This window comes from Salvelinus fontinalis, chromosome 24, assembly GCF_029448725.1.
Source record: "Salvelinus fontinalis isolate EN_2023a chromosome 24, ASM2944872v1, whole genome shotgun sequence".
NCBI lineage: Eukaryota > Metazoa > Chordata > Actinopteri > Salmoniformes > Salmonidae > Salvelinus > Salvelinus fontinalis.
The window spans coordinates 38,146,006-38,170,425 of NC_074688.1; the positions used below are offsets into that span (position 1 = coordinate 38,146,006).

General features: G+C 49.7%; 1 protein-coding gene across 3 annotated transcripts in view; it reads right to left on the reverse strand.

The window, feature by feature from the left end:
- The window catches only part of LOC129822403 (syntaxin-1A-like), a 233,677-nt gene that overhangs the window by 118,161 nt on the left and 91,096 nt on the right, over window positions 1-24,420 (reverse strand). For all 3 annotated transcript variants that reach the window (XM_055880660.1, XM_055880661.1, XM_055880663.1), the window contains exon 3: window positions 13,852-13,951. In XM_055880660.1, coding sequence (XP_055736635.1) covers window positions 13,852-13,951 — 100 coding nt within the window. The remainder of the gene's footprint in view (window positions 1-13,851; window positions 13,952-24,420) is intronic.

The following is a 24,420-nucleotide window of genomic DNA, read 5'->3' on the forward strand; positions in this document are numbered from 1 at the left end:
GCTGAAAGCCATAGTATATCAGACCGTATATCACGGGTATGACAAAACATTTATTCTTACTGCTCTAATTACGTTGATAACCAGTTTATAATAGCAATAAGGCACCTCAGGGGTTTTGTGATATATGGCCAATATACCACGGCTGTATTCTAGGCACTCCACGTTGTGTCGTGCTGAAGAACAGCAGTTGTGGTATATTGGCCATATACCACACCGCCTCGTGCCTTATTGCTTAAATATAGCATATAAACATAATCAATATGCATCTTACCTTTCAATTGTTACATTGGAAGAAAGGTACCATATTTGATGGAATCTCTTCGGCAGGGTTTTCTTTTCTTTCTGGATGGTTGGGGCTTCTTTGTGGCAGAGGTGAAAATAAATCTCTTTAAAAAAAGGGGATTTTGGCCTCATTAGGTAGTCCGGTAAACGTGTTTAAAACAATGGTTTTTGCTATAGTTTTGGAAGTCAGTATGGTTGTAAATTGTATATGGACACCTAAAAACAATACATACAGTATGTTACGAATATACTATTTGTTGAACTAAACTAACCCCAGTCCCCTTAACTAACCCACTCACCTTAACTAACCCACTCACCTTAACTAACCTAGTCACAGTGCATTCTCTTCAACAACAAAAATGAATAAACAACAACAGGGTCAAACCCCTAAAGGTCAAACCCCTAAAGGTCAAACCCCAACGAATGCCCTGTGTTTCCATGAGGTAATGCAGCCCTCTCTGTACAGGACCCTGTGTAGGCTGCTGAGAGATAGGTAGAGAGAAAGCGAGAGAGAGAGGTGTAGAGAGAAAGAGAGAGAGGTAAAGAGAGAGAGACAGAGAGAGAGACAGAGAGACAGAGAGAGACACAGAGAGACAGAGACAGAGGGACAGACACAGAGAGACAGAGACAGACACAGAGAGACAGACACAGAGAGACAGAGACAGACACAGAGAGACAGACACAGAGAGACAGACAGACACAGAGAGACAGACAGAGACAGAGAGACAGACAGAGACAGAGAGACAGACAGAGACAGAGAGACAGACAGAGACAGAGAGACAGACAGACACAGAGAGACAGACAGACACAGAGAGACAGACAGACACAGAGAGACAGACAGACACAGAGAGACAGACAGACACAGAGAGACAGACAGACACAGAGAGACAGACATACATAGAGAGACAGACAGACACAGAGAGACAGACAGACACAGAGAGACAGACAGACAGACACAGAGAGACAGACAGACAGACACAGAGAGACAGACAGACAGACACAGAGAGACAGACAGACACAGACAGACAGACACAGACAGACAGACAGACAGACAGACAGACAGACAGACAGACACAGACAGACACAGACAGACACAGACAGACACAGACAGACAGACAGACAGACACAGAGAGACAGACAGACACAGACAGACAGACAGACACAGACAGACAGACAGACAGAGACAGACAGACAGACAGACAGACAGACAGACAGACAGACAGAGAGCGAGAGAGCGAGAGAGCGAGAGTTAAAGAGAGAGAGAGAGAGACAGAGAGACAGAGACAGAGAGAGAGAGAGAGAGAGAGAGCGAGAGGTAAAGAGAGAGAGAGACAGAGAGAGAGAGAGCGAGAAGTAAAGAGAGAGAGAGAGAGACAGAGACAGAGAGAGAGAGAGCGCAAGAGACAGAGAGCGCGAGAGAGTGAGAGAGAGAGACAGAGACAGAGAGAGAGATAGAGAGAGAGGGAGAGAGAGAGAGAGAGCGAGAGGTAAAGAGAGAGAGAGAGAGAGAGACAGAGAGAGAGAGAGCGAGAGGTAGAGAGAGAGAGAGAGAGAGAGAGAGAGAGAGAGAGAGAGAGAGAGAGAGAGAGAGAGAGAGAGAGAGAGAGAGAGAGAGACAGAGAGAGAGAGAGAGAGAGGTAAAGAGAGAGAGAGAGAGAGGTAAAGAGAGAGAGAGACAGAGAGAGAGAGAGCGAGAAGTAAAGAGAGAGAGAGAGAGACAGAGACAGAGAGAGAGAGAGCGCAAGAGACAGAGAGCGCGAGAGAGTGAGAGAGAGAGACAGAGACAGAGAGAGAGATAGAGAGAGAGGGAGAGAGAGAGAGAGAGCGAGAGGTAAAGAGAGAGAGAGAGAGAGAGACAGAGAGAGAGAGAGCGAGAGGTAGAGAGAGAGAGAGAGAGAGAGAGAGAGAGAGAGAGAGAGAGAGAGAGAGAGAGAGAGAGAGAGAGAGAGAGAGAGACAGAGAGAGAGAGAGAGTAAGAGAGAGAGAGAGAGAGAGAGAGAGAGAGAGAGAGAGAGAGAGAGAGAGAGAGAGAGAGAGAGAGAGAGAGAGAGAGAGAGAGAGAGAGAGAGAGAGGTAAAGAGAGAGAGAGAGAGACAGACAGAGAGAGAGCGAGAGGTAAAGAGAGAGACAGAGAGAGAGAGAGAGCGAGAGGTAAAGAGAGAGAGAGAGCGCAAGAGACAGAGAGAGAGAGAGAGAGAGAGAGAGAGAGAGAGAGAGAGAGAGAGAGAGAGAGAGAGACAGAGACAGAGAGAGAGAGAGAGAGACAGAGAGAGAGAGAGAGCGCTAGAGACAGAGTGAGGTAGCTTAGCGTTTAAGAGCAATGGGCCAGTAACTGAAAGGTTGTTGGTTGAAATCCCCGAGCCGACTAAGTGAAAAATCTATCGATGTGCCCTTAAGCAAGACACTTAACCCTAATTGCTCCTGTAAGTCGCTCTGGATAAGAGAATCTGCTAAATGATTCAAATGGACATTTTCGAGATTTATATATATTTTTTTATCTGCAGGCAAGCGTTTGAAAAACCAAATGCATCAGAACTCTTCATTAACTTCAATGAATTGGACCAAAACGGGCACTTTCGATTTAGGTTTGTTCACAAGGCTTTGAAATACGGATGGCCTGGATCTCATTAAGCCCACAGATTTCATCTTCAACAGCATAACCAGGCAGTGATGTTCCACTAAGCACATTCTCCATCTAACATTTAATCTCATTCCATTTTCTTTAAAACTGAAGGCAGGACAGAAAATCATGGATTTTGGTTGGAATAGATCGACAAGACAGGTAGTTGATCTTCACGGTCAAATCTTCCAGCTGGAACATGCAGCTGGAAGTAAATCATATAGTCTGTCATTAGGGCTCAGACAGGAAGGGCAGAATACACCGCGAATCAGAGCCATGGTTTTCAGTCTTCAGGGTTTAATTTCTTGAGTTTGTTCAGTTGTTTTCTCGCTCGTAGTTTTCATAGGACAAACCTAAGGCCTACTTAAGTAGCATACACCTATGACTTCTAGTTGTCCCACATGACTTCACCACCTTCTAACATCAGAACATACGACACGCCAACACACCAGGGAACATACGGCACACCAACACACCAGGGAATATACGGCACACCAACACACCAGGGAACATACGGCACACCAGGGAACATACGGCACACCAACACACCAGGGAACATACGACACACCAACACACCAGGGAACGTACGGCACACAAGGGAACATACGGCACGCCAACACACCAGGGAACATACGACACACCAACACACCAGGTAACATACGGCACACCAACACACCAGGGAACATACGGCACACCAGGGAACATACGGCACACCAACACACCAGGGAACATACGACACACCAACACACCAGGGAACATACGACACACCAACACACCAGGGAACATACGGCACACCAGGGAACATACGGCACGCCAACACACCAGGGAACATACGGCACACCAGGGAACATACGGCACGCCAACACACCAGGGAACATACGACACACCAGGGAACATACGGCACACCAGGGAACATACGGCACGCCAACACACCAGGGAACATACGACATGCCAACACACCAGGGAACATACGGCACACCAACACACCAGGGAACATACGGCACACCAACACACCAGGGAACATACGGCACACCAACACACCAGGGAACATACGACACGCCAACACACCAGGGAACATACGGCACACCAACACACCAGGGAACATACGGCACACCAACACACCAGGGAACGTACGGCACACAAGGGAACATACGGCACGCCAACACACCAGGGAACATACGACACACCAACACACCAGGGAACATACGGCACACCAACACACCAGGGAACATACGACACACCAACACACCAGGGAACATACGGCACACCAACACACCAGGGAACATACGACACACCAACCTACCAGGGAACATACGGCACACCAACACACCAGGGAACATACGGCACACCAACACACCAGGGAACGTACGACACGCCAACACACCAGGGAACGTACGACACGCCAACACACCAGGGAACATTCGGCACACCAACACACCAGGGAACATACGACACACCAACCTACCAGGGAACATACGGCACACCAACACACCAGGGAACATACGGCACACCAACCTACCAGGGAACATACGGCACACCAACACACCAGGGAACATACGACACACCAACACACCAGGGAACATACGGCACACCAACCTACCAGGGAACATACGACACACCAGGGAACATACGGCACACCAACCTACCAGGGAACATACGGCACACCAACCTACCAGGGAACATACGGCACACCAACCTACCAGGGAACATACGACACACCAGGGAACATACGGCACACCAACCTACCAGGGAACATACGGCACACCAACACACCAGGGAACATACGACACACCAACCTACCAGGGAAAATACGGCACACCAACCTACCAGGGAACATACGGCACACCAACACACCAGGGAACATACGACACACCAACCTACCAGGGAACATACGGCACACCAACACACCAGGGAACGTACGACACGCCAACACACCAGGGAACGTACGACACGCCAACACACCAGGGAACATTCGGCACACCAACACACCAGGGAACATACGACACACCAACACACCAGGGAACATACGGCACACCAGGGAACATACGGCACACAAGGGAACATACGGCACGCCAACACACCAGGGAACATACGGCACACCAACCTACCAGGGAACATACGGCACACCAACACACCAGGGAACGTACGACACGCCAACACACCAGGGAACGTACGGCACACCAACACACCAGGGAACGTACGACACGCCAACACACCAGGGAACGTACGACACGCCAACACACCAGGGAACGTACGGCACACAAGGGAACATACGGCACGCCAACACACCAGGGAACATACGACACACCAACACACCAGGGAACGTACGACACGCCAACACACCAGGGAACATACGGCACGCCAACACACCAGGGAACATACGGCACGCCAACACACCAGGGAACGTACGACACGCCAACACACCAGGGAACATTCGGCACACCAACACACCAGGGAACATACGACACACCAACCTACCAGGGAACATACGACACACCAACACACCAGGAAACATACGGCACGCCAACACGCCAGGAAACATACGGCACACCAACACACCAGGGAACATACGGCACACCAGGGAACATACGGCACACAAGGGAACATACGGCACGCCAACACACCAGGGAACATACGACACACCAACACACCAGGGAACATACGACACACCAGGGAACATACGACACACCAACACACCAGGGAACATACGGCACACCAACACACCAGGGAACATACGGCACACCAACACACCAGGGAACATACGGCACGCCAACACACCAGGGAACATACGGCACACCAACCTACCAGGGAACATACGGCACACAAGGGAACATACGGCACACAAGGGAACATACGGCACGCCAACACACCAGGGAACATACGGCACACCAACCTACCAGGGAACATACGACACGCCAACACACCAGGGAACGTACGACACGCCAACACACCAGGGAACATTCGGCACACCAACACACCAGGGAACATACGACACACCAACACACCAGGGAACATACGGCACACAAGGGAACATACGGCACGCCAACACACCAGGGAACATACGGCACACCAACCTACCAGGGAACATACGGCACGCCAACACACCAGGGAACGTACGACACGCCAACACACCAGGGAACGTACGACACGCCAACACACCAGGGAACATACGGCACACCAACACACCAGGGAACATACGGCACACCAGGGAACATACGGCACACCAACACACCAGGGAACGTACGACACGCCAACACACCAGGGAACGTACGACACGCCAACACACCAGGGAACATTCGGCACACCAACACACCAGGGAACATACGACACACCAACCTACCAGGGAACATACGACACACCAACACACCAGGAAACATACGGCACACCAACACACCAGGGAACATACGACACACCAACACACCAGGGAACATACGGCACACCAACACGCCAGGAAACATACGGCACACCAACACACCAGGGAACATACGGCACACCAACACGCCAGGAAACATACGGCACGCCAACACACCAGGGAACATACGACACGCCAACACACCAGGGAACATACGGCACACCAACACACCAGGGAACATACGGCACGCCAACACACCAGGGAACATACGGCACACCAACACACCAGGGAACATACGACACACCAACACACTAGGGAACATACGACACACCAACACGCCAGGGAACATACGACACACCAACACACCAGGGAACATACGGCACGCCAACACACCAGGGAACATACGGCACACAAGGGAACATACGGCACGCCAACACACCAGGGAACATTCGGCACACAAGGGAACGTACGACACGCCAACACACCAGGGAACATTCGGCACACCAACACACCAGGGAACATACGACACACCAACACACCAGGGAACATACGGCACACAAGGGAACATACGGCACACCAACACACCAGGGAACATACGGCACGCCAACACACCAGGGAACATTCGGCACACCAACACACCAGGGAACATACGGCACACCAACCTACCAGGGAACATACGGCACACCAACACACCAGGGAACATACGACACACCAACCTACCAGGGAACGTACGACACACCAGGGAACATACGGCACACACACCAGGGAACATACGGCACACCAACCTACCAGGGAACGTACGACACGCCAACACACCAGGGAACATACGACACACCAACACACCAGGGAACATACGACACACCAACACACCAGGGAACATACGGCACACCAACACACCAGGGAACATACGACACACCAACCTACCAGGGAACATACGACACACCAGGAAACATACGGCACACCAACACACCAGGAAACATACGGCACACCAACACACCAGGGAACATACGGCACACCAACACACCAGGGAACATACGGCACACCAACACACCAGGGAACATACGACACACCAACACACCAGGGAACATACGGCACACCAACACACCAGGGAACATACGGCACACCAACACACCAGGGAACATACGACACACCAACACACCAGGGAACATACGGCACACCAACACACCAGGGAACATACGGCACACCAACACACCAGGGAACATACGGCACACCAACACACCAGGGAACATACGACACACCAACACACCAGGGAACATACGACACACCAACACACCAGGGAACATACGGCACACCAACACACCAGGGAACATACGGCACACCAACACACCAGGGAACAAACGACACGCCGACACACCAGGGAACATACGGCACACCAACACACCAGGGAACATACGGCACACCAACACACCAGGGAACATACGGCACACCAACACACCAGGGAACATACGACACACCAACACACCAGGGAACATACGACACACCAACACACCAGGGAACATACGGCACACCAACACACCAGGGAACATACGACACACCAGGGAACATACGGCACACCAACACACCAGGGAACATACGGCACGCCAACACACCAGGGAACATACGACACACCAACACACCAGGGAACATACGACACACCAACACGCCAGGAAACATACGGCACACCAACACACCAGGGAACATACGACACACCAACACACCAGGGAACATACGGCACACCAACACACCAGGGAACATACGGCACGCCAACACACCAGGGAACATACGGCACACACACCAGGGAACATACGGCACGCCAACACACCAGGGAACATACGACACACCAACACACCAGGGAACATACGGCACACCAACACACCAGGGAACATACGGCACACCAACCTACCAGGGAACAATCAAAGTTGACGCTCAACAAGGATCTCACGCTCTCATCTCATGATCTCACTCACTTCCGCAAGAGTTCAACATCTCAGTACTAGAGGCGTCACTACATACACCCTGGTTCGATTCCAGGTTGTATCACAACCGGCCGTGATTGGGAGTCCCATAGGGCAGCGCACAATTGGTCCAGCGTCGTCAGGGTGTTTGGCCAGGGTAGGCCGTCATTGAAAATAAGAATTTGTTCTTAACTGACTTGCCTAGTTAAATAAATAAAAATACTATCCCTCTCTCCTCTCTACCAGGCTAGACTTTGCACTTGGTAACCCCTACCTCTCTCTCTCCATTGTCCTGTTCTTCAGCAGCCGCCCTGTGAGCTGACTGAAGTGTGTATAAAATCCAATAAGTTCGCTGTCTCTCTTACTGTCAGACCCACTCAGAGCCTCGCTTATAATAGCGTGACTCTCTCTGAGTGTGTGTGTGAGTGTGTGTGTGTGGCACGGAGCCAGAAACTTAAAAACACAGATACAGCTTTTCTTAGCAGAGAGGGAAAAGAGAGGAAGCCCTCATATTACAGAAAATAAAATAATACCCGTAGGGAAGCTAGAAAATAAGAGGAGAAGCATCCTTAGGGAAGCTAGAAAATAAGAGGAGAAGCAGCCTTAGGGAAGCTAGAAAATAAGAGGGGAAGCTAGAAAATAAGAGGGGAAGCACCCTTAGGGAAGCTAGAAAATAAGAGGGGAAGCACCCGTAGGGAAGCTAGAAAATAAGAGGGGAAGCACCCGTAGGGAAGCTAGAAAATAAGAGAGGAAGCTAGAAAATAAGAGGGGAAGAACCAGTAGGGAAGCTAGAAAATAAGAGGGGAAGCTAGAAAATAAGAGGGGAAGCACCCGTAGGGAAGCTCGAAAATAAGAGGGGAATCACCCTTAGGGAAGCTAGAAAATAAGAAGGGAAGCTAGAAAATAAGAGGGGAAGCACCCGTAGGGAAGCTAGAAAATAAGAGGGGAAGCACCCTTAGGGAAGCTAGAAAATAAGAGGGGAAGCTAGAAAATAAGTGGGGAAGCAGCCGTAGGGAAGCTAGAAAATAAGAGGGGAAGCACCCTTAGGGAAGCTAGAAAATACGAGGGGAAGCTAGAAAATAAGAGGGGAAGCATCCGTAGGGAAGCTAGAAAATAAGAGGGGAAGCTAGAAAATAAGAGGGGAAACACCCGTAGGGAAGCTAGAAAATAAGAGGGGAAGCAGCCGTAGGGGAAATGGAGGCAGCTGATAGTGAGCGAGTGGAAGAGAAAGAAGCTGAGAGACAGACAGACAGACAGACAGACAGACAGACAGACAGAGACAGACAGACAGAAGAAACAGCTGAACTCAAGGTGTCTCACCCTCCAGAATCAGTCTGTTCTCAAATTAAAGTCTGTCTCAGAGCAGCTCCAATATAATACACTGTCTGTCTCAGAGCAGCTCCAATATAATACACTGTCTGTTTCTACCTCAAGCCCTATGCTAGCCTCCCTGTAGCTTAATAGGGTAGGTGTCCTTTGATGAATCACACCTCAGTCTCATAATGCTATATTCCTATACTGAACATCTACACTGGGTTGCTGTGAATTTTTTCAGGAACTTGCTCAGTGGCAAGTCAAATTCTGTATTTCCTATTACAGCACATTACAACGGGGTATAATGTGTATTTGCTGTAACACGTGCATGTATTTTACTCAAGGAATGTTTAGAACCTACAGGCTATGTATTTCATGTGTGTGTGTGTGTGTGTGTGTGTGTGTGTGTGCGTGCGTGCGTGCGTGCGTGTGCGTTGATGGAAGTCATTGAGTATTGCAAGATGGCAGGTCTAATTTAACAAACCAATGATCAATACCGTCCTGGACCTGTGCACATCGGATGCTAAGTGGTAGCCTACTGTAAGACATGTTCTGTTTGGTGAGCTCTACAGTTTCACGGTTGTGAAAGCCTATGTCGATGAAGCCCACTCACATTTTCTCTCAATGAACAAGATCATACCATTCTGAAAAAGTCCTGTAAATGTGTGGTTGTATTTGTCTGAGTTCGGTACGGAAGTTATTCATATTGACCTGTGGAACCGATCACCTCGACTGTCTTGTATCCCAGCGTACCCTGTCTTGATATCGTATCTTTTATTAAACTATCTCATTTTCTAATTAACAAAAGGCTTCCAAACTGGCAGCGACTACAGGACTCACTCACTCACTCATTCACTCACATAATCCAGATGACATTAGTCTCTGTCTCTATTCCATTAGCACCACACTGGGAGGTAGGGAGGTATCTATTGACCTCCATATAATGAATAGGCCTGACATTAACATTTTACACACCCCGTCTGTTGTGCTCCTCACATGCCACAAAACGACCTGTGGAAAGGCCCCATCTTAAACACGCCACATTGCCTTCCCCTGCCCCCTCATTGCATGGGCTCAAATCCAACCCTGTGTAGTCGTTAAAGGGATGCATGGGCTGAAATCCAACCCTGTGTAGTCGTTAAAGGGATGCATGGGCTGAAATCCAACCCTGTTTAGTCGTTAAAGGGATGCATGGGCTGAAATCCAACCCTGTTTAGTCGTTAAAGGGATGCATGGGCTGAAATCCAACCCTGTTTAGTCGTTAAAGGGATACATGGGCTGAAATCCAACCCTGTGTAGTCGTTAAAGGGATGCATGGGCTGAAATCCAACCCTGTGTAGTCGTTAAAGGGATGCATGGGCTGAAATCCAACCCTGTGTAGTTAAAGGGATGCATGGGCTGAAATCCAACCCTGTGTAGTCGTTAAAGGGATGCATGGGCTGAAATCCAACCCTGTTTAGTCGTTAAAGGGATGCATGGGCTGAAATCCAACCCTGTGTAGTCGTTAAAGGGAAGCATGGGCTGAAATCCAACCCTGTGTAGTCGTTAAAGGGAAGCATGGGCTGAAATCCAACCCTGTGTAGTGGTTGGAGGAGGAGAACCGATGCAGATGGCAGGGGGTAGATTACTGCTGTGATTTACAGTATATTCCCATGTGGCCAGAAGTGGGGCAAAGGGCTGTCAGTCATGACAGAGGGGGGTGAGGAGGGATGGAGGGAGGTGTTTATGGTGAAAACAGCTTCAGGAAGAACATAACTTTGTTACAAAATAACTCGATAGAGAGATGTTTTCTGGGAAATAGAACACCAGCGTGGCAGACAGACTTAAAATGTCACCTCAATGATGTCATATCTTAACATCTGTCTCAAAACGTCCATAGGTCAGGAAAGATGGCGCCGATAGAGATGGCAGCTTCGCTTCTAGTCCTTTGGAAACGGTGCAGTATTTTTTATATTTTTTTATGTATTATTTCTTACATCGTTAGCCCAGAAAATCTTGAGTGTTATTACATACAGCCGCGAAGAACTATTGGATATCAGAGAGACGTCAACTTACCAGCACAACGACCAGGAATATGACTTTCCCAAAGCAGATCCTTTGTCTGCACCTCCCAGAGCTTTTGAACTGATTCCAGAGGCCGACCCAAAACAACGCCGTCGGAGGAGACGGTGGCGGAGCGTCTTCTAGTGAGGCTTCGGATGAGCGCACACCACCCACCGCTTCCCAGTATATTACTCGCTAATCTCCAGTCCCTAGTTAACAAAGTCAACGGAATCAGGTCAAGAGTTGCTTTCCAAAGAGATATCCGGGATTGTAACATACTCTGTTCCATGGAGACATGGCTAGCTGGAGACATGCTGCCAGAGTCAGTACAGCCAATGGGATTTTCAGTGTATCGCACCGACAGGAACAAACATCTCTCTGGTAAGAAGGGCGTTTGTTTCATGATTAGCGACGCATGGTGTAATCATAACAACATACAGGAACTCAAGTCCTTTTGTTCACCTGACCTAGAATTCCTCACAATCAAATGCTGACCATATTATCTCACAAGAGAACTCTCCTCGGTTAGCATCACAGCCGTGTATATCCCCCCGCAAGCGGATACCAAGACGGCCCACAAGGAACTTCACTGGACTTTATGCAAACTGGAAACCATATATCCTGAGGCTGCATTTATTGTAGCTGGGGATTTTAACAAAGCTAATTTGAGAACAAGGCTACCTAAATTCTATCAGCATATCGATTGCAGTACACGAGAGAGTAACACGCTCGACCACTGCCACTCCGTGATGCATACAAGGCCCTCCCCTGCCCTCCTATTGGCAAATCTGACCAAGACTCCATCCTGTTGCTCCCCTCCCATAGGCAGAAACTAAAACAGGAAGCCCCCCGTGTTTAGGTCTATCCAAAGCTGGTCTGACCAATCAGAGTCCACGCTTCAAGATTGAAGCTGCCTACCTACAGACTTGATATCATTGGCCACTTTAATAAATGGAACACTAGTCACTTTAATAATGCCACTTTAATAATGTTTACATATCTCACATTACTCATCTCATATGTATATACTGTTTACTGTATCCTTCACTATCTATTCTTTACTATCTATTGCATCTTAGCTGCTCTGTCACTGCTCATCCATATATTTTATACTTATATATTCTCATCCCATTCTTTTACTAGATAGTGTGTATTAGGTATTGTTGTGGAATTGTTAGATATTAGGTATTGTTGTGGAATTGTTAGATATTACCTGTTAGATTCTGCAGCACTGTCAAATCTGTCAAAAGCATTTCACTACACTCGCAATAACATCTGCTAACCATGTGTATGTGACCAATAAAGTTTTATAAAATTCTATTTTATTTCCTTCTGTGACAAATCATCCTCGTCTTCCTCCTCTTCATCTAGCTAACGGAGTCCCATTCTCCCTGCTTGTTCTCCTTAGGCCCGACTCCATCGTCAGATCCGCTAACTCATTAGAAGTAATTTAAGTCTGGTTAATGAATTAAATATTAACTTAGGGATGAATGATTCATTTGTAAAAAATGATTCTTCATCAATGGGGTGTGACGGGTTTTGCACTGACAGACTCCCTAATGATGGAGACAGCCAGCCAGCCAGCCAGCCAGCCAGCCAGCCAGCCAGCAAGCCAGCAAGCCAGCCAGCCAGCCAGACACTGGATGGGGTTGGAGTCAGGGATATGATCTGGCTTCGGGTGTTGGACTGATATTACTATTGCAGTAACTGTGACATCACACCTCTGTTCTCCATGGAGGTTGGGGTAACAGTAAAGTCATTAATATATGGTAATGACTCACTCTCGTCGGGGTAACAGTAAAGTCATTAATATATGGTAATGACTCACTCTCGTCGGGGTAACAGTAAAGTCATTAATATATGGTAATGACTCACTCTCGTCGGGGTAACAGTCTGTCGTTAATATAGGGTAGTGACTCACTCTCGTCGGGGTAACAGTCTGTCGTTAATATAGGGTAGTGACTCACTCTCGTCGGGGTAACAGTCTGTCGTTAATATAGGGTAGTGACTCACTCTCGTCGGGGTAACAGTCTGTCGTTAATATAGGGTAGTGACTCACTCTCGTCGGGGTAACAGTCTGTCGTTAATATAGGGTAGTGACTCACTCTCGTCGGGGTAACAGTCTGTCGTTAATATAGGGTAGTGACTCACTCTCGTCGGGGTAACAGTCTGTCGTTAATATAGGGTAATGACTCACTCTCGTCGGGGTAACAGTGTCGTTAATATAGGGTAGTGACTCACTCTCGTCGGGGTAACAGTGTCGTTAATATAGGGTAATGACTCACTCTCGTCGGGGTTGGGTGCAGCCAGGATGGCACTGTGTTTCCTCTTCACCTCCTCCACCTTCTCAGCCAGAGACTCAATGAAGACACGGATCTCCTCCACCTACAGAGGGAGAGACAGAAGGAGAGAGGGAGAGAGAGAGAAAGAGAGAGAGAGAGAGAAAGAGAGGGAGAGAGAGGGTGAGTGAGCACAGTCTAGCTATAGAGACCAGTCGTCACAGACAAACCTGGCTGCACAGAGAGGACAGGCTGTGCTCACTCTGCTCCAGGGGAGAGGTAGAGACAGAGCTGCATTTCCTATTACACTGTGACAAATACTCAGACCTAAGAGAATATTTATTTCCCAAAATTAGAATTCAATACAAAGAATTTGAAACTGTAAAATATCAATATTTTTTTAAATATTTATTGGGTGAAAAGCCAAAATGTGCAGTTTTGGCAGCCAAATATGTGTCCCCCTGCCACAACCTGAGGGACAGCCAGTGAAAAGTGCAATGTAATGTCGATAATATTTCCCATCTTGTTTTGTTTTCTCTTTCAAACCAGGTCATGTGTCTTCTCAGTCATGTTGACACTGGGCTACTACCATTGCTTTAATGTATTGTTGTTCTGATTAATATTGTTGTTGTAGTTGTTGTTAATGGTAATCCCATGTCCACTACTACTATTATTATTGCTGTTGGTCCCACCATTTATTTATATATAAATATATCTTTTTTTCTATGTGTATACTTTGACAATGTAAGTAATAATGAACTTGCCATGTCAATAAAGTCAATTGAATTGAATTGAGAGAGAGACAGAGGAAGAGAGAGAGAGACAGAGAGACAGAGAGACAGAGAGACAGAGAGACAGAGAGACAGAGAGACAGAGAGAGAGAGAGAGAGAGAGAGAGAGAGATATATAGAGAGAGATATAGAGAGATATACCATCTCTCACATCACTCAAGCCCTCTCTCACCATCTCTCCATCACTCAAGCCCTCTCTCACCATCTCTCCATCACTAAAGCCCTCTCTCACAATCTCTCCATCACTCAAGCCCTCTCTCAGCATCTCTCACATCACTCAAGCCCTCTCTCACCATCTCTCCATCACTCAAGCCCTCTCTCACCATCTCTCACATCACTCAAGCCCTCTCTCACCATCTCTCCATCACTCAAGCCCTCTCTCACCATCTCTCCATCACTCAATCCCTCTCTCACCATCTCTCCATCACTCAAGCCCTCTCTCACCATCTCTCACATCACTCAAGCCCTCTCTCACCATCTCTCCATCACTCAAGCCCTCTCTCACAATCTCTCACATCACTTAAGCCCTCTCTCACCATCTCTCCATCACTCAAGCACTCTCTCACATCACTCAAGCCTTCTCTCACCATCTCTCCATCACTCAAGCCCTCTCTCACCATCTCTCCATCACTCAAGCCCTCTCTCACATCACTCAAGCCCTCTCTCACATCTCTCCATCACTCAAGCCCTCTCTCACCATCTCTCACATCACTCAAGCCCTCTCTCACCATCTCTCACATCACTTAAGCCCTCTCTCACCATCTCTCACATCACTCAAGCCCTCTCTCACCATCTCTCACATCACTTAAGCCCTCTCTCACCATCTCTCACATCACTCAAGCCCTCTCTCACCATCTCTCACATCACTCAAGCCCCCTCTCACCATCTATCCATCACTCAAGCCCCCTCCCACCATCTCTCCATCACTCAAGCCCTCTCTCACCATCTCAAGCCCTCTCTCACCATCTCTCCATCACTCAAGCCCCCTCTCACCATCTCTCCATCACTCAAGCCCTCTCTCACCATCTTTCCATCACTCAAGCCCTCTCTCACCATCTCTCCATCACTCAAGCCCTCTCTCACCATCTCTCCATCACTCAAGCCCTCTCTCACCATCTCTAGATCACTCAAGCCCTCTCTCACCATCTCTCCATCACTCAAGCCCCCTCTCACCATCTCTCCATCACTCAAGCCCTCTCTCACATCACTCAAGCCCTCTCTCACCATCTCTCACATCACTCAAGCCCTCTCTCACCATCTCTCACATCACTCAAGCCCTCTCTCACCATCTCTCACATCACTCAAGCTCTCTCTCACCATCTCTCCATCACTCAAGCCCTCTCTCACCATCTCTCCATCACTCAAGCCCTCTCTCACCATCTCTCCATCACTCAAGCCCTCTCTCAGCATCTCTAACATCACTCAAGCCCTCTCTCACCATCTCTCCATCACTCAAGACCTCTCTCACCATCTCTTACATCACTCAAGCCCTCTCTCACCATCTCTCCATCACTCAAGCCCTCTCTCACCATCTCTCCATCACTCAAGCCCTCTCTCACCATCTCTCCATCACTCAAGCCCTCTCTCACCATCTCTCACATCACTCAAGCACTCTCTCACCATCTCTCCATCACTCAAGCCCTCTCTCACCATCTCTCACATCACTCAAGCCCTCTCTCACCATCTCTCCATCACTCAAGCCCTCTCTCACATCACTCAAGCCCTCTCTCACCATCTCTCCATCACTCAAGCCCTCTCTCACCATCTCTCACATCACTCAAAACCTCTCTCACCATCTCTCACATCACTCAAGCCCTCTCTCACCATCTCTCCATCACTCAAGCCCCCTCTCACCATCTCTCCATCACTCAAGCCCTCTCTCACCATCTTTCCATCACTCAAGCCCTCTCTCACCATCTCTCACATCACGCAAGCCCTCTCTCACCATCTCTCACATCACTCAAGCCCTCTCTCACCATCTCTCACATCACTCAAGCCCTCTCTCACCATCTCTCCATCACTCAAGCCCCCTCTCACCATCACTCAAGCCCTCTCTCACCATCTCTCCATCACTCAAGCCCTCTCTCACCATCTCTCCATCACTCAAGCCCTCTCTCAGCATCTCTAACATCACTCAAGCCCTCTCTCACCATCTCTCCATCACTCAAGACCTCTCTCACCATCTCTTACATCACTCAAGCCCTCTCTCACCATCTCTCCATCACTCAAGCCCTCTCTCACCATCTCTCCATCACTCAAGCCCTCTCTCACCATCTCTCCATCACTCAAGCCCTCTCTCACCATCTCTCACATCACTCAAGCACTCTCTCACCATCTCTCCATCACTCAAGCCCTCTCTCACCATCTCTCACATCACTCAAGCCCTCTCTCACCATCTCTCCATCACTCAAGCCCTCTCTCACATCACTCAAGCCCTCTCTCACCATCTCTCCATCACTCAAGCCCTCTCTCACCATCTCTCACATCACTCAAAACCTCTCTCACCATCTCTCACATCACTCAAGCCCTCTCTCACCATCTCTCCATCACTCAAGCCCCCTCTCACCATCTCTCCATCACTCAAGCCCTCTCTCACCATCTTTCCATCACTCAAGCCCTCTCTCACCATCTCTCACATCACGCAAGCCCTCTCTCACCATCTCTCACATCACTCAAGCCCTCTCTCACCATCTCTCACATCACTCAAGCCCTCTCTCACCATCTCTCCATCACTCAAGCCCCCTCTCACCATCACTCAAGCCCTCTCTCACCATCTCTCCATCACTCAAGCCCTCTCTCACCATCGTTCCATCACTCAAGCCCCCTCTCACCATATCTCCATCACTCAAGCCCTCTCTCACCACCTCTCTATCACTCAAGCCCTCTCTCACCACCTCTCCATCACTCAAGCCCTCTCTCACATCACTCAAGCCCTCTCTCACCATCTCTCACATCACTCAAGCCCTCTCTCACCATCTCTCACATCACTCAAGCTCTCTCTCACCATCTCTCCATCACTCAAGCCCTCTCTCACCATCTCTCACATCACTCAAGCCCTCTCTCACCATCTCTCCATCACTCAAGAGCTCTCTCACATCACTCAAGCCCTCTCTCACCATCTCTCCATCACTCAAGCCCTCTCTCACCATCTCTCACATCACTCAAAACCTCTCTCACCATCTCTCACATCACTCAAGCCCTCTCTCACCATCTCTCCATCACTCAAGCCCTCTCTCACCATCTCTCCATCACTCAAGCCCTCTCTCACCATCTCTCCATCACTCAAGCCCCCTCTCACCATCTCTCACATCACTCAAGCCCTCTCTCACCATCTCTCCATCACTCAAGCTCTCTCTCACATCACTCAAGCCCTCTCTCACCATCTCTCACATCACTCAAGCCCTCTCTCACCATCTCTCCATCACTCAAGCCCTCTCTCACCATCTCTCACATCACTCAAGCCCTCTCTCACCATCTCTCCATCACTCAAGCCCTCTCTCACCATCTCTCCATCACTCAAGCCCTCTCTCAGCATCTCTCACATCACTCAAGCCCTCTATCACCATCCCTCTCTCACCATCTCTCCATCACTCAAGCCCTCTCTCACCATCTCTCACATCACTCAAGCCCTCTCTCACCATCTCTCCATCACTCAAGCCCTCTCTCACCATCTCTCCATCACTCAAGCCCTCTCTCACCATCTCTCACATCACTCAAGCCCTCTCTCACCATCTCTCCATCACTCAAGCCCTCTCTCACCATCTCTCACATCACTCAAGCCCTCTGTCACCATCTCTCACATCACTCAAGCCCTCTCTCACCATCTCTCACATCACTCAAGCCCTCTCTCAAATCACTCAAGCCCTCTCTCACCATCTCTCCATCACTCAAGCCCTCTCTCACCATCTCTCACATCACTCAAGCCCTCTCTCACCATCTCTCACATCACTCAAGCCCTCTCTCACCATCTCTCACATCACTCAAGCCCTCTCTCACCATCTCTCCATCACTCAAGCCCTCTCTCACCATCTCTCCATCACTCAAGCCCCCTCTCACCATCTCTCCATCACTCAAGCCCTCTCTCACCATCTTTCCATCACTCAAGCCCTCTCTCACCATCTCTCACATCACGCAAGCCCTCTCTCACCATCTCTCACATCACTCAAGCCCTCTCTCACCATCTCTCACATCACTCAAGCCCTCTCTCACCATCTCTCCATCACTCAAGCCCCCTCTCACCATCACTCAAGCCCTCTCTCACCATCTCTCCATCACTCAAGCCCTCTCTCACCATCGTTCCATCACTCAAGCCCCCTCTCACCATCTCTCCATCACTCAAGCCCTCTCTCACCACCTCTCTATCACTCAAGCCCTCTCTCACCACCTCTCCATCACTCAAGCCCTCTCTCACCATCTCTCACATCACTCAAGCCCTCTCTCACCATCTCTCACATCACTCAAGCCCTCTCTCACCATCTCTCACATCACTCAAGCTCTCTCTCACCATCTCTCCATCACTCAAGCCCTCTCTCACCATCTCTCACATCACTCAAAACCTCTCTCACCATCTCTCACATCACTCAAGCCCTCTCTCACCATCTCTCCATCACTCAAGCCCTCTCTCACCATCTCTCCATCACTCAAGCCCCCTCTCACCATATCTCCATCACTCAAGCCCTCTCTCACCATCTTTCCATCACTCAAGCCCTCTCTCACCATCTCTCACATCACGCAAGCCTCTCTCACCATCTCTCACATCACTCAAGCCCTCTCTCACCATCTCTCACATCACTCAAGCCCCCTCTAACCATCACTCAAGCCCTCTCTCACCATCTCTCCATCACTCAAGCCCTCTCTCACCATCTTTCCATCACTCAAGCCCTCTCTCACCATCTCTCCATCACTCAAGCCCTCTCTCACCATCTCTCCAGCACTCAAGCCCTCTCTCACCATCTCTCCAGCACTCAAGCCCTCTCTCACCATCTCTCCATCACTCAAGCCCCCTCTCACCATCTCTCCATCACTCAAGCCCTCTCTCACCATCTTTCCATCACTCAAGCCCTCTCTCACCATCTCTCCATCACTCAAGCCCTCTCTCACCATCTCTCCATCACTCAAGCCCTCTCTCACCATCTCTAGATCACTCAAGCCCTCTCTCACCATCTCTCTATCACTCAAGTCCCCTCTCACCATCTCTCCATCACTCAAGCTCTCTCTCACATCACTCAATCCCTCTCTCACCATCTCTCACATCACTCAAGCCCTCTCTCACCATCTCTCACATCACTCAAGCCCTCTCTCACCATCTCTCCATCACTCAAGCCCTCTCTCACCATCTCTCACATCACTCAAGCCCTCTCTCACCATCTCTCCATCACTCAAGCCCTCTCTCACCATCTCTCCATCACTCAAGCCCTCTCTCAGCATCTCTCACATCACTCAAGCCCTCTATCACCATCCCTCTCTCACCATCTCTCCATCACTCAAGCCCTCTCTCACCATCTCTCACATCACTCAAGCCCTCTCTCACCATCTCTCCATCACTCAAGCCCTCTCTCACCATCTCTCCATCACTCAAGCCCTCTCTCACCATCTCTCACATCACTCAAGCCCTCTCTCACCATCTCTCCATCACTCAAGCCCTCTCTCACCATCTCTCACATCACTCAAGCCCTCTCTCACCATCTCTCACATCACTCAAGCCCTCTCTCACCATCTCTCCCATCACTCAAGCCCTCTCTCACATCACTCAAGCCCTCTCTCAAACCCTCTCTCACATCACTCAAGCCCTCTCTCACCATCTCTCCATCACTCAAGCCCTCTCTCACCATCTCTCACATCACTCAAGCCCTCTCTCACCATCTCTCACATCACTCAAGCCCTCTCTCACCATCTCTCACATCACTCAAGCCCTCTCTCACCATCTCTCCATCACTCAAGCCCTCTCTCACCATCTCTCCATCACTCAAGCCCCCTCTCACCATCTCTCCATCACTCAAGCCCTCTCTCACCATCTTTCCATCACTCAAGCCCTCTCTCACCATCTCTCACATCACGCAAGCCCTCTCTCACCATCTCTCACATCACTCAAGCCCTCTCTCACCATCTCTCACATCACTCAAGCCCTCTCTCACCATCTCTCCATCACTCAAGCCCCCTCTCACCATCACTCAAGCCCTCTCTCACCATCTCTCCATCACTCAAGCCCTCTCTCACCATCGTTCCATCACTCAAGCCCCCTCTCACCATCTCTCCATCACTCAAGCCCTCTCTCACCACCTCTCTATCACTCAAGCCCTCTCTCACCACCTCTCCATCACTCAAGCCCTCTCTCACCATCTCTCCATCACTTAAGCCCTCTCTCACCATCTCTCCATCACTTAAGCCCTCTCTCACCAGCTCTCCATCACTCAAGCCCCCTCTCACCATCTCTTCATCACTCAAGCCCTCTCTCACCATCTCTCACATCACTCAAGCCCTCTCTCACCATCTCTCCATCACTCAAGCCCTCTCTCACCATCTCTCCATCACTCAAGCCCTCTCTCACCATCTCTCACATCACTCAAGCCCTCTCTCACCATCTCTCACATCACTCAAGCCCTCTCTCACCATCTCTCACATCACTCAAGCCCCCTCTCACCATCTCTCCATCACTCAAGCCCCCTCCCACCATCTCTCCATCACTCAAGCCCTCTCTCACCATCTCTCCATCACTCAAGCCCCCTCTCACCATCTCTCCATCACCCAATCCCCCTCTCACGTCTCTCCATCACTCAATCCCTCTCTCACCATCTCTCCATCACTCCATCACTCAATCCCTCTCTCACCATCACTCAATCCCTCTCTCACCATCACTCAATCCCTCTCTCACATCTCTCCATCACTCAAAACCCCCTCTCTCCATCACTCAAATCCCTCTCTCTCCATCACTCAATCCCCTCTCACCATCACTCAAAACCCCCTCTCTCATCACTCTAAACCCCCTTTCTCATCACTCAAAACCCCCTCTTTCACCATCACTCAAATCCCTCTCTCTCCATCACTCAATCCCCTCTCACCATCACTCAAAACCCCCTCTCTCATCACTCAAAACCCCCTCTCTCATCACTCAAAACCCCCTCTCTCAGCATCTCTCCATCACTCCATCCCCTCTCACCATCACTCCATCACCAGTGTGCTGGTGTTAGGGATGAGAGACACGTACTGGTATGAAATGTGAATCAGTGGAGGCTCCTCAGAGGAGAAAGGGGAGGATCATCCTCCTAAGTGAATTTCAGAAGAAAAAATAAATAAATAGTAAAACATTTTAAAAAGTTATCCTTTTTAAGATAAAACTATACTAAAAATATTACTGTGTCACCAAATAACTGATTAAAACACACGGTTTTGCACTATTTTTGCAAGTTCAATCAACAGCACCCTCTTGGGTACCGCCATATAGAGGGTGTAGCCGGAGGACAGCTACTTTCCATCCTCCTCTAGGTGCACTGACTTCAATACAAAGAGAGAGAAAGTGCGAGAGTTAGCTACGTTTCATTGTATTTTTTTCTTTGTCAGGTTACCTTTCACTCACTTAGCTAACGGAGCAAATTTTGCCTATTCAACAACCTGACTCAAAATGGAGAGGAATGCAACTTATGTTAGTTAGCTGGCTAAGGCTATCCAACACTGCTACTCTACCAAATAAGTCTAGATAAGCTTTCGTTTTTTAAAGTTCATTTATTGCCACCGGGCCTCACCGATGTAACTGCTAGCTCATAGTTCACCCACCAGACGTTTTTCCACAAAACTTCATCTAAAATTGTTGAATGAGTTTCCTGTAAACAATAGATATTATACTCCTTCTCTTTTAGCCAGGTAAATACTGATCGTCTTTTCTTATTATCTGCTAAGCCATTACAATTATATCTGGCTATACTTACTTCACCACTTACCAGAATGAGAAGCGTTCAATTCTATTTATCAAAATATATGTTGGTAAACTGTGGCGTACAGCAGGTCAGCCACCAGGGGGAGACTCGTTGAGGCCTGGTGACAGACGGAGTATTACAGCATGAGGCGATGGCCCAACGCGCCCAAGCCCAGGTCTACAATCGGAGAGCCCAGCCCTGAAGAATTCCAGGTGGGAGACAGGATGTTGTTCTTGATCCCCACGGCCGAAAGTATGTTCCTGGCAACATGGCACGGGCCCTACGAGGTGTTCGTGGAAAATGGGAACTGTCAATTACCGTGTACGGCTGCCCAGGAGACGGAAACCCCAACAGATTTACCACGTGAACCTGTTGGAAGAAATGGCACGGGACGACAGCCTTGGCCGTGTTCTGGTCGGGACCCAGGACGCCAACGGTACCAGTGGTGGTCCCGAGCAATGAGGATCTCGACCCGGCCCAGAAGCAAGAGCTCGTCGATCGGAACACGGCGGTGTTCTCCGAGAAGCCGGGCCGCACAACCCTCATCGAACACCACATCTGTTCCCGGCCCGGGGAAATGGTAAGAAAGAGGCCATTCCGGAGGCCTGAAGGAAGGCCATGAAACAGGAAGTGGAGGCTATGCTGAGGTTGGGGGTCGTTGAAGAGTCTCACAGTGCATGGTGCAGCCCCATCGTGTTGGTGCCCAAACCGGACGGTAGCCTGCGCTTCTGTAATGATTTCCGGGGTGTGAACGACATAAGCTTGTTCAACACCTACCCCATGCCGAGGGTGGACGAGCTCATCGACCGATTGGGGAAAGGCCCGGTACATCAGCACCCTCGACCTGACCAAACGATATTGATAGGTACCGTTGGCAGCCTCCTCCCGGGAGAAGACGACGTTTTCGACACCAGACGGATTGTATCAGTACAGGGAGCTCCCGTTCGGTCTCCACGGAGCCCCGCCCACATTCCAGCGACTGATGAACAAAGTACTTCGACCACACCAGCAGTACGCAGCGACCTATTTGGATGATATCATCATCCACAGCCAAGGTTGGGAAGAGCACCTGACGCGCCTCCAGGCGGTGCTGGACGCGCTCAGACAAGCCAGGTTGACCGCGAACCCCGAAAAATGCAAACTAGTGTTCGAGGAGGTGGAGTACCTGGGGTATTTGATCGAACGGGGGAACGTCAAGCCCCAGGAGAGGAAGGTTGACGCGGTTTGTGAATGGCCCGTTCCACGCACTAAGACCCAGGTCAAGTCCTTCCTGGGACTGGCAGGATACTATAGCCGGTTTATCCCCAACTTTGCGGCTGTAGCTTCCCCCCTCACCGATCTAACCAGGACCCGCCTCCCGAAAACAGTGAAATGGACAAACGAGACAGAAGCGGCGTTCAACCGCATGAAGGAAGCGCTGTGCTCCCATGCGATTCTCGTAACGCCCGATTTCCAGGTGCCGATGTTGGTCCAGACGGATACATGTGGTACGGGACTGGGGCCGTTCTGTCCCAGATACACAATGGGGAAAGAGCACCCCATCATGTACATCACCCGAAAGCTGATACAGAGAAAAAAAAAGTACTCATTTGTTGAGAAAGAGTGTCTAGCAGTGAAGTGGGTGATAGACACTCAAGTATTACCTGTTAGGTACCCACCCTGGTCATGGACCATGCTCCCCTGGTCTGGATGGCCAGGTGGTTCTTGTCCCTTCAACGCTTCTCCTTTTCTGTTGTTCACAGGTCAGGGGCGAAGCATGGAAACGCGGATGGCTTATCGAGAAGGGAGACATACGTCGCACTGATGACAGTCCCCTCCCCGACAGAGCTAAGGGGGGGGGGGGGGGGGGGGGGGCGTACAGCAGGTCAGCCACC